Source organism: Psammomys obesus, unplaced genomic scaffold (assembly GCF_907164565.1).
Source record: "Psammomys obesus unplaced genomic scaffold, mPsaObe1.curated_primary_1811, whole genome shotgun sequence".
Lineage (NCBI taxonomy): Eukaryota > Metazoa > Chordata > Mammalia > Rodentia > Muridae > Psammomys > Psammomys obesus.
The window spans coordinates 6,578,425-6,590,297 of NW_026591086.1; the positions used below are offsets into that span (position 1 = coordinate 6,578,425).

Sequence of the window (11,873 nt, forward strand, 5' to 3'; positions counted from 1 at the left end):
CTCTCTCTCTCTCTCTCTCTCTCTCTCTCTCTCTCACACACACACACACACAAACAGACACACAAATACTAAAAAAGCATAAGTAAGGAAAGAGATTTATCATTGAAACACCTGGTGTAACCATGCCAACATTAGACAACATTAGACAAAGTGGGCTCCAGAATAATCCGTACTTCAGGGATGAACATTTGTGAGGACGGTGATGTGATAAAAGGGTCAGTTCTTCAGGGAGACAATGATTATACTTATGTAAAGACCTAATGATGGAGCTTCAAACCCCTTGAAGCAAGAAGATGTAGTTGAAACATAAAAATGAACAAAACAGTAACTTTTTAAATGTATTCTGATGCCTACTTTTCATTAAGACTTAATGAACTCAGATAGCGTTGTGAAGTATAAGTTAAATCCCCAAAGAAAATTTATGAAGTATTTAAAGTGAAAAAATACAGCATCTATCAATTTATTGATACAGCACTGACTGCATTAAAGAAGAACAAATTAAATTTACTATAAATAGAAGAAAGATAATTATTAATAAGAGGGCAGAAATCAATGAATTTTAGAGGGGAAAAAAACACTGAAAGTGACCATGGTATTTAAAATCAAAGAACTTGATAAAGGCCTCCAGAAATTGTCCACAACAAAAATGAAAAAGGCACACATGATCAATATCATAAATAATAGAGGGCATGTGCTTATAAGTTAGCTCTATGTGGAAAATATTGTGATGAATACTATCAATTAACTTCTGCCCACTTAAATAAATGGACATATTTTCTGAATGATGAAATTACCAAGGTTGCTCAAGTATTGATAGTCTGAGCAGTCCAAAGAGTTGACTGAATCAGTAAAATCTGATTCCAAAATTCTTTCCAAAAGAAAACTACAGCCCCACACAGTTTTACTGGTTAATTGGGTTAAACATCTTGGAAAAATAGCACCAGCTCTACTCAGATAATGCAGAAAATCAGAGTTGGGAATATATTCCAACTCCCTGAATGTAGTCAAATTTACTGTAGCAACAAAACCGATAGCAATCATGTTACACGAAGATAAAATTGTGGGCAGATACTGCCCTTGAGACTAGATGCAGAGATCCTGAAGATGCATTAGCATGGTAATATAATATTTTATGAATACATTGGATTTATTCCAGAATGTAAGTTTAGGCTACCATTTGCCACTTATTTACTGTATTTACCAAGAAACAGTCTGTAGGACAGCCCTAACAATCTTCTCTATAGATGGGGTTGGAAAATTTGGCAGTTACATGTAACTTAACCAACAGGTAATCTTCAAACAGACCTGAATGACACCAACAGAATGATAAGGGGAACACATCGAAGACATGAAAGCTAAGCCAACTGTTGATCCAGAAAAATCTGTTGAGCTACAGGAAAAAAAGAAACATATTTAAAAGGGAGAAAAAAAAACAAACAATTCATTTAGAACTCTAAACAAGCAATGGAGAAATTTAAATTGCCAACCATCACTTAAGTATTTCCTAGGGTTTTAAGATACTAAAAGGGGCCTTTCCCAATACTGTCTTCCACACACTTGAAATCTAAGCATTTGGATTTAAGGACATCCAGTGTTTACCAGGTGTTCATGACTATTATGATTATATAATTATATTATGATTATAATTTTCTTTTAAATTTATCTCTTATCCCTTGTCAATAAAAGAAACTCTTTTTTTCTGGTTTTTGTTGTTGTTGTTTTTCCTTGGTACTAATAAATGTTCCCAGGTATATAATTGTTTGGTTAGGAACTAAATTGTATGTTTTTTAAAAAAAATTTTATCTTCCTCATATTTTAACTACTTCTTCTTAGGTTCTTTATATAGTGTTTGTGTTAGAATAAGATTTTTAAAGTATTTATGTTATTATGTATTCTGCTTTTGAACACAAACAGGTGTAGACCAATTGCATTTGTTTGCTAATGGCTTTTGGTGAATTTAATTTTGCTTTTGGAGTTTCTTTATTTCAAATTAGTAGTGGTGACATGCCTTCCTTTGCTGATGTCTTTTGCTATCTGCACAAGGCTTTGACCCTTGTTCACTTAGAGAAATTTTTAAGTACTTGTCAAATTTTTAATTCCTTCAGTTGACTCAACTTGTGTTGTTTTACTAAACAACATCAAAGAGGTAAAAATATTGATTATGACATGAAATATGAGAAAATTAATAAAATTTGCCTCTCACTTTCCATTTCCTATATATTTTACCTTTTTTATTTTTATTTATTTTTTTTTGTATAAGAAGGCATTTTTTAAATTTTTAAAATTTTCATGATGTAAATTTGTCCCATTTTTGTGCAGACCCAAATAAAACAGAATTCTGATAAATGATTGCCTTGTTTTCATTTTTAGGTTTTAAAAAGCCAATACTTGGAGACAAAGCAAAAACATATTCAACAAGGACCCATCAGAGTGTATTTTAAAACAACAACAACAACAACCTCGTGTGGAGACCCTTACATCTTACCTACACCCCAAGATCTCGCTCTCATTGTGCAAAGAGAAAGCGGTACATACGAGATTAACTGAGCAATATCATGATGCTTTCGTTTTAGCAGATCACTTCCCCTCCATTTAGAGAAGTTCTCCAGGGTGGTGTTGGGGTCTGGTGTTATCTTTATCTTATCTCCGTCAGTCCAAATTTCTATTCCAACTAATGCCACATGGGCATTAAGCTTTTTGTAAAGCTGTCCAGAAAGAATACAATGCGAAGCCATCAATTGTAGTAGTGAAATAATCTTTTAATATTTCCACCGCACTTTATTTTTCAAAAACAGTAATGTGTGTCATTGCCTTTATCACCTTGAGCGTTTTTGTACTTCTCCAGATAAAATGTTTGTTTTTGTTTTTTTTTTTTCTTGGACATTACATTTAAGTAACTTCTTGAGGGTTGTTTAGAGAGTGACTGAAATAATATGAGTAAGAAAGGTGTTACAGTTCCAGTGATGACAGGCCTATTTGTTTCTTGTCTTAATTAACTCCTTAAAATTATTTCCTACCAGAATTTGATTATCAGTATTTTCTTAAGCGGATTTTGGGAAACAAAAATCCTTCAAAATAAAGCTTGATTTATGGGCTAGCTATCTTGTTCCCCCAGGGAAAGGTGATCAAAGAGCAGGCAATGAGTGCAAGCCAGTGATGCCCCTGCTCCCCTAACTAGGGAACCCTCATGGAGACTGAGCTGCCCATCTGAGCAGGGCATCTAGGTCCTCTCTACGTGTGGCCTTTGGTTGATACATCAATTTCTGCATCTCCCTTCTGGGCCAAGCTTTTTTTGACTTTGTCGGTCTCCTTGTCAGGCTCCTGTCCCCACCAGGTCCTTCTATATCCCCCTTCTGCCAGAAGATTCCCTGTGCTCTGTCCAAAGTTTGGCTGTGAGTATCTATCTGCATCTGCTTCTATCCCCTGCTGGATGGAGTCTTTTAGAGGACATCTGTGGTAGACTCCCATCCTGTTCCCTCTGTTCTGTCTCTTCCAGTATCTATCCTGGAAGATTCCAATGTCTATCTGAATGAGAATTAAGCAGCTTCCCTAGGGTCCTCCTTGTTGTTTAGCTTCTTTAGATCTGTACATTTTAGTAGGTTTGTCCTACATTATATGGCTAATATATTCCCTGCATGTCTTTGGGTTACCTCACTCAGGATGATCTTTTCTAGTTCCATCCAATTGCCCAAGCTAGCATGCCCACAGAGAAACAGGATCCAGGCAGTCCTGATAGAACCTGATAGGCTAGGGTCAGACAGTAGGGGAGGAGGACTTCCCCTATCAGTGGACTAGGGGAGAGGTATAGGGGAGGAAGAGGGAGGGAGGGTAGGACAAGGAGGAGATGAAGGAAGAGGCTACAACCAGGATGCAAAGAGAATAAACTGTAATAATGATAAAAAATAATTTTAAAAAAAGAAAAAAAATTGACTCATTATCTTTTGGTTCTAAGAACACATGGTATTAATATCTAGTGAAATAGTAAAATTCATGGTCATTCCTCAGAGGCCTAGCAGCCTTAACCTCAAGAGACTTGCTTTCCTTCCCATCCTAGATTCATGTTCATCCACAGAAACACTCAAAGACAGCTCTTCACAAAGCATTTGAAGTTACATTTAATGAACTATATCTTACCATGTTGACATAATTGGTCATCTCAAACACTATCTTTCTTATTTCAGTAAGATTTTTATTGTACTTCTTAAACTACAAGACAATGAAAAGACAAAATTAGGATGATAGAAATTAACATAATCAAAAGATAAAAAGACAATTTAACTTATTTTATAGTGATTATAATTACTAGTTATTAATATTTCAAAAATAAAAGCAAATTGAGTCATTTTTTCATGTAAATTAACAAATTTTGGTAATAACATCATGTTTCTCCCCTTGAAATAGCAGGTCAGCATACCGCTCTTAGAAACGAAGCCATGAATGTTGGCACACCTATAATCTGAGTGGAAGGCCAACGTAAGAGGACCATGAGTAAGGACAGTATTGGCTGCATAGCAAAACTCTGTCTCGAGCAAAACCACGATAAAATAAAGTGAGTGATTATTCTAAGTATGTTTTAATTTAATTGTCATGGTTCCCTAATCACCACAAAGCATGATTTACTATCTTTAAATCTCTGCATAGTGGATGAGCCCAATCCAACAAGACCAGAGATTTTAGTTCTGAGATAATTAATTTCCAGATTGTTTTAATATCGAAATTATTTTTCTTTTCTGGCATTAAACACACAGAGATAACTTGTTTAGGAACTCAAAATTGGAAAATGTGTTCCTAGAAAAGATGATGTCTATCGCCAAGCTCTGCCATTCTCCAAAGAACCCATCCACTGGGATCTTGTCTGTATGATGCTCCCTCCAGAGACCAAATCCAACATTACAAATGAACTATCCAGGACGACATGACAAATGAGTTTAAAAAGAAACTAATTTGGATCTCTAAAGATAGTAAAAAAAAAAAGAGTAATATAGGGCCAAAAATATGATTTGTGTGTATTTGTCATTTGCTTATGTCTGAGAAGAAACGTCTGTCAGTTTCATTATACATATCAATTTTGTAAACTTAGAATAGTTTCTTCATATGCTTCATATTCTTGATAGTTCTAAATGGATCTAGACATCTCTATCTCATACAATAAGTTAATTTTGTGAGCTGCATTATCTGTTATAATTACCTCACCGTTATCCAGGACCAAATAATATTCTATGTATTTCTTAGGTTCTTGAACCATCCCATCATTCAACTTCTGAAATAGAAGGAAGAGCATGACTAAGACAGTATCTCTCACTGTTAATAGGTTGGATTGTATCTGAGAATCAAGACAGACAATATTACTATTTTAACTCTACCACAACATCCAGGTATGCATACAAACGAGGCTCAGAATGTTAGAAAATGAAGGAAAGTGATGGTCTTATATGATTCCATCATTAGAAACAAATATGTTGATAGACTCATCTGTTATCCAGTGAGGTGTATACTTACCTTCCATTATCCACACGAACAAAATATTTACTAACACTTTCTATGCCCTCACAGCACTCTGGAGACCAGGATAGATAAGTCTACATGGTCCACCAGCTTAGCAGATCACAAGAGACAAACATAAACACAAAAGCATCAAGTGTAATTAGTACTGTGGAGTGGATTCAGTGAGTGATTGGCTGGGTGGTCAGATAGTGATTTTCAATAGGCAGGTAGAAAAAAGGCTTTTTAGAGACTTCGACTATACATCATAGTCATAAAAACAGGAATCCAAGAAGTGAAAAACAATTGCAATATAATTCAGAAAAGAAAAAAAGTAAAACACCAACTTCTGTGGGGTTTTTTTTTGGGGGGGGGGTCATGGTGTTTCTTTTAAATTTATTTATTTTTTTATTAATTACAGTTTATTCACTTTGTATCCCTGCTATAGCTCCCTCCCCCATTTCCTCCCACCTAGATTCCTACCCCCCGTTTGTTTGTTTGTTTGTTTGTTTGTTTGTTTTACAAGCAAGAACTCATGTATCCCAGGCTGGCTTTGCATTCATCACATATGAGCCTCCTGACTCTGCTTTCCTAGTGCTGGGGATTACAAGCACACACTATTGCAAATGGCTTACAAAGTGCCTGGCATGGACACTAGGGTTTCACACACCCTAGAAAGAATTCTACTGAGCTACACACCAGCCCTACAGAGTTCCACTGAAAGAAAGAATGTGTAGGATAAGATGAGATTGCATGGGAAGAATTCCAAAGCAAAAAGCAGTGAACAGTTTAGCCAAGACTTTTAATGTCAAATGACCAACCAGGAAAGCATGGTTATTCCTACATGGTTCCCAAAGAATCAAGATGGAAGCCCAGAGGCTGGTGCCAACAGAACCAGAATGATATTGAAAGAAACATGTAGCCAGGACTAGTCCTCTTGGGTTCCTAGATAAACTTCAAATCCATGGCAAAGAGGACAACCTCAGAGTTTTCTTAGAACCAAGTCTGCCTGGTGCCTACAGATTCTGGGAACACTTGAAAGTGACAATCAAGCAATGAAAGTAAAACAACAGAAACATTTTAGTGCACACCACACAGCTGAAAACAGCTGGGGTTGTCTTTTCTTCTGTCATCAAAACAGGATTTCATACAAGAAAGAATATTCTATCTCCCTACAGGTAGATCCTGTGCTTCTGTTGCTTGTGTGCTTGTGTTACTCCATCCCTTGTACACTGGACATTTCTAAGGAGAAATTTCTTACAGTTACACCTCACAAGAAGAGTGTGCATTGTTGTGAGATTTAGAGAGTACTGTGACCTGCTGTCTCTTCCTAGCTGTCACATATTATAATTCAGGCTTCTTTTTAGCCCTTGCATATTGTTGATGATAATAGTTTAGGCACAGTTTCTCAGTAAATAAATTATTAATGTACAGCAATGTTTTACCATTAGTAAAATTATAAACTATTAGTTTCAGTAGTGGCTATAAAATGTGAAGCAAGCACACTGCCAAAATTAGAACCAAGGGCCGGAAAGGGAGCTGAGTAGACGAAAACCCTCCCTGTGAAAACGTGAATGCTGGATGCAGATGCCCAAATCCACTGTAAAAGATTGGTGGGTGTCATGGCCTGCCTCTAATCCAAATACAGAAAGGGCGGAGACAGTGAATTCCTACAACATGCTGGCTAGCCACGCCATCCAAAATGGCAAGTTCTAGGTTCATTGGGAAACTGTGCCTCAATAGATAAGGTGGGGATCATTTGAGGAAAGCATTAAACATCAATCTGGGGTCTCCACAAGCACAGATAGGTTCATCTGTACACAATATGCATGTACATACAACACACATACACATGAACAGAAGAAAAGCGAAAAAATCAGAACCCAAGTTAGAACACAAAACAAAAGTACAGGTAATAACAAAACTCTACGTACAATCAGTCTGGTGGCAGGTGGGACCACATTCCGATGCAGCCCTTGTAGCCACGACACATCATCCACTCCACAGCTGCTGTTCTCTTGAACTTCACTGGGGTCATCCTTGAGGAGGGCATGAGCCTGTTCATCCAGGTTCTCCGAGCTCAAAGGTTTGATAAAATACCTTTCATTGCCTTGACTGAAGTAGCCTCTGGGGAACATGAACATTAAAGCTCCTTAACAAAACGTATTGCTTTGGAGTTGCACAGAGTCCTCAAAGTCCTCACAACCTGTTTAATCATATTACAAGAAAATGATCCAGCTTATCTGCTTCTGACACTAGAAATGTTTTCTGAATCAGCCCCCTGTCTTCATCCTGGTCCTACATGGCATGGGCCTTGAAAGTTGGGGATGCTTTGGAGTCTAATAAGGAATTAAAATTCTAGCTGTGAACCCCCCAAAATCATTGAATTAAGTAGCCTCACTTTTCAGTCTGTAATATACAAAGATATAATGGCCGATAGAAGAATTCTACGGGGTGGAAAGAGAGCAGATGAAGTGTGTGCTCAGCAAAGATTTCCAACTCCTTCAAACCCTGGCACCAACATCTGAGCTCACTCATTGGCCATCCCGCTCTATTCTTCCCTCTTAATGGCTGGTTGCCCCCTAGACTGTTTTTAAGACTTACTAGCTTTTGTATAAATGATGAGCAAATCCAGCTGCATTTTCATTCCTTAATTAATCTAGAGTTCCAGTGGTTTAAAATCAGTTTGCATTATGTTTAATGAGACTCCTTCTAAATGAAGCACTGCATTAGAAGCAGAGGGTAAAGGAGATCTGTAGTCTCTTCCTTTATGAACTTTATATTCAAAACGAAGAAAATGGGTGTGTAGAAGCAAAAAAAATGTATATGCAATTGTTTAGCAAATTCATATGTATGCAATTCTATCTAATTAGTCTGAAGTGGGAATGCACGAGTATATAGAGCTTAAAACTGGAAGACAGCAAGTGTGGGTGTTTGTTTCAAATACTTCAACTACATAGCTGAGGTAGGATATTTCACAGTAGAGGCGGATGTAGTGAACAAACAGGAAATAATTAGAATATACAATCCCTGGGGCTTGTTAAGGACATGGAGGCTGGAGGGTGAGACAGGCAGTCTTCACAGACTTCATGATTACTAACTGGGTAAGTTATTACTTGATTATTCCATCAGTGAGGTCAAGAACACAGGAAAAATAATGGATTTATGAGACCATCAATTTGCTTGGTTTAGAACACACAGAGGTTTAGATTCTTTAAGGTATACAGCTACACGTGCAGAAAAGGCAATTCATCAGTTCTTGGTATTAATGAGCTAACATAGGATAGACAGACATATGGGGAGTCACTAACAGGCAGAAAGGTGCACATGTTTTTTGTTTTTGTTTTTTTAAGGATAAACCTAAAGGGAAATAAAGATAAGGAGAGAAAGAAGAGGAGCCATACCCCCTCAGAGAGTCTAACTATAAATTTGAGTCCCAAAAAAATCTTCATTTTTAAACAAGCAAAAGAATAAAAACTGAAGGTAGTTCAGTTGCATAATTTCTATGCTTTAAAAAAAGAATGGTGTTTTGATGTGAAATTTCAAAATTTTGTAGCCTTTAGTAATCACACTTAACTATATTCTATAACTGATTATACTTGAGGGTCTTCAGACTTATCAAACGTGAGCTGTGCATCAGTGGGATATGAACCCTGAAGTCTCACCGAAGACCTTGACACGTGCTGATGCTGGCTTCCGAAACTTTCTCATTTATGATATGTCCTTGGTAGTAACAGCTATCCTAAGGGAAACAAAAGGTATTTTGTAAAGGAAATTCTTCAGCATTCTTAGACTCCGTGACCAATTAGAATTTGAAATCCTGGAATGAGACCACTCTCCTCTAACTTTTATAAAATGCTAGAGACATTTTATAAAAAATTAAATACAAGCACTTTTGTGTGTTACAATTTGATGATAGTTAATGACCCCCAAATGCTTATATTATACAGTTTACATATTATATATATCCCTGTAAATATAGTGGACTGTATAGCATTCTACACTACGTATAGTGTATTCCATATATTATATTAGTGTTGCTGAAATAGTACAAAATAGTTGAGCATTATTTTTTCAAAATTGTATTTAGTTAGCCAAGTTTAAAATCTGACTCTCCAAAGATCTGGCCTTTATTTTTCTTCTTCAAAAAATGCCTTGCTCATTATACTTTGGGTTTTTGTTTTTTTTTTTTTTTCAATTAGGACTTACCACCTCTCCACCCTTTTATAAACCTATGGGTCATTCAGGTTTTTGTCCAAAGAGTCAAACTTTATTTCAATGAACCTGCACTACACGTCATGATTCTATCTGGAGCAAAGTACCAGGGATATTGCTTCATGTGACTGTTCCATGTCATGCCCTTCTATCTTGGAAGAGATGTGTCGTTGGCCTGCTGAACCAAAGAACATGTGAAGGTTTGCCGCAGAGAAGGGAGCCCTGAAGAGGATTCTTGGCTACAAAGTTATGGGCTCCATGGGAGCTAGGGGGAGCTCATTAGATAGATCAAGAATGGAGTTACTTAGGGCAACATCAGTGCTACAACTGATGGTGAAGAAGTAGCCTTGAGTGTGATAGATCACAACATAATTGGAGGTGTGATAGCAAAAAGCTAAAAACAACAGACATGCTTAGCTGTTCACATTATAAGGTCCGTGGGCAGAAAACAACTCTAAAGGAACTGTATGCTCCCCCTGCCTGCTTTCCTGAAAAGCTAGAACAGGTTCCTTCATCATTCTTAGACAAATATAATAATGTGAGAAGATTTATTAAGTAATTACTGCTGCTGGGGAAAACAGAACAGAACAAAACCAAATAAAATAGCAGCAAGGCTGTAAAACAGTTTCAGTCCTATTTGCCTGGCAAAGACTATATTTAGGTCTGCAGGGCACAAATCCATTACCAAGGGACCTATGAGGTTGTCATACCATGATTTGTGGGCTTGTGGTGACCTGTTTTCCTCTGGAATTATAGTATGTTTCCGAGTAGTCTGGTGCAAGGAGATTTCTGGAGAAAGAAAGGGGAAGAGCATGGTTTACACATGTCAACTGTGAAGTCCGAAAACAAAGAACTCTTCCCAGGCTGCTCAGACCAGTTTCAGCTCCTCAGCTTCTCCTATGTTCAGACAAGTGTGCACAGGAAAGCGCTGCTCATTTGGCCGGGCAGCAGGGGGAAGGGTGTTGGGGACATTCCAGAGGGCTGTGGAAAAAGCCCTTTTTCACGTGGGACCTGGTTGCTATTTCCAGGAGGAACTTGAGATGCAGAACTGAGGTCAAAAGTAATAGAAGTGAGCCCTTGCAACCAGTTCTGCACAAGGCATAGCACTACCCTTGTCCCAGTCCTTTCCAGGGGACAGTCCTGTAAGGCCCTCTTCAAGACACAGACAAACATACAAGTTATATTGGAACCACTCCATCGTTTGGTAACATAATCAAGTCTGTCTCCTAGCACCTCATTGTTTTTTTCTTTATAGAGTGGCAAAGGCCTAGTAAACTATTATTTTACCTAAAGTGTTCCTACTACTTGAAGAGAAAAAAAATAATTCACGGACTCCTGGAGTCTGTCTCTTAGGAGTGAAGAATGGTGGGTCAAGTTTTGGAAGCACTAAAACTGAGGGCAGCTTTGCCAGCCACTGTCCACATTTTAACTTCTCGTTGAGGAGGGAAATAGCAGACAGACACATACTCACTTGTTCTTTTTTAAATAAAGCACTGCAACCTCTCCGTTAACTGTCATTTTGTACTTTAGCTCAGTTTCAAATGCTTCCTGCAGAAATACACAAAGGCTTACTGTTAATCCAAAGGTGGCAGTTTCTGTCGATTTAAGCCTTAGAAAGGGCCGCTTGCTTTTCTCTAGCAGTGAGACCAACTGTTTGTCTAGACCTTATGCAACAGATTAATCTGCCAACTGAATAGACAACTTATCTCCCTTCTGTGTGTATATGTGCCTATGTGTGCACATATGTGTATGAGTGCACTTGTGTATATCATGTGTGTGTGCCTGTGTGCGTGTATATGTGTATCTACATGTATGTGTTTTTGTGTGTGCAAGCATGGGTGTGTGCTGGAAATTGATCCTAGGGTCTTACAAATGCTGGCTGAGGACTCTACCACTGAGCCACATTCTGGTCTCCCTTATCTGATATCTTTATGTATAGCCTTGATATGTTTGGCAAGGTTTTATTTGGGTCAGCAATAGTTTCTGGCTATAAATATTTATATTCATGAATACAGGTTAGGAGATGGAGTATGGGGGAGTGGGGTTAGGGATATATCAAAGACGTAGAAAGCACCTTTAACTAGGGCCAGCTCAGTGGGTGGCTCGGTGGGAAGGCACTTGCCTGAAAACTTGAGTGTCCATGTGGTTAAAGGTGAGATACAGTTCCTGCCTTTAAA

At 37.7% G+C, this 11,873-nt stretch overlaps 1 protein-coding gene across 1 annotated transcript in view; it reads right to left on the reverse strand.

The window, feature by feature from the left end:
- Positions 1–11,873, reverse strand: part of Adam28 (ADAM metallopeptidase domain 28) — a 47,767-nt gene that overhangs the window by 27,571 nt on the left and 8,323 nt on the right. The window contains exons 3-10 of the mRNA XM_055609875.1: positions 11,168–11,244; positions 10,407–10,485; positions 9,147–9,223; positions 7,416–7,608; positions 5,189–5,260; positions 4,135–4,206; positions 2,536–2,705; positions 1,306–1,390 (exon numbers count right to left, since the gene is read on the reverse strand). Of these exons, the coding sequence (XP_055465850.1) occupies positions 1,306–1,390; positions 2,536–2,705; positions 4,135–4,206; positions 5,189–5,260; positions 7,416–7,608; positions 9,147–9,223; positions 10,407–10,485; positions 11,168–11,244 (825 nt within the window). The remainder of the gene's footprint in view (positions 1–1,305; positions 1,391–2,535; positions 2,706–4,134; positions 4,207–5,188; positions 5,261–7,415; positions 7,609–9,146; positions 9,224–10,406; positions 10,486–11,167; positions 11,245–11,873) is intronic.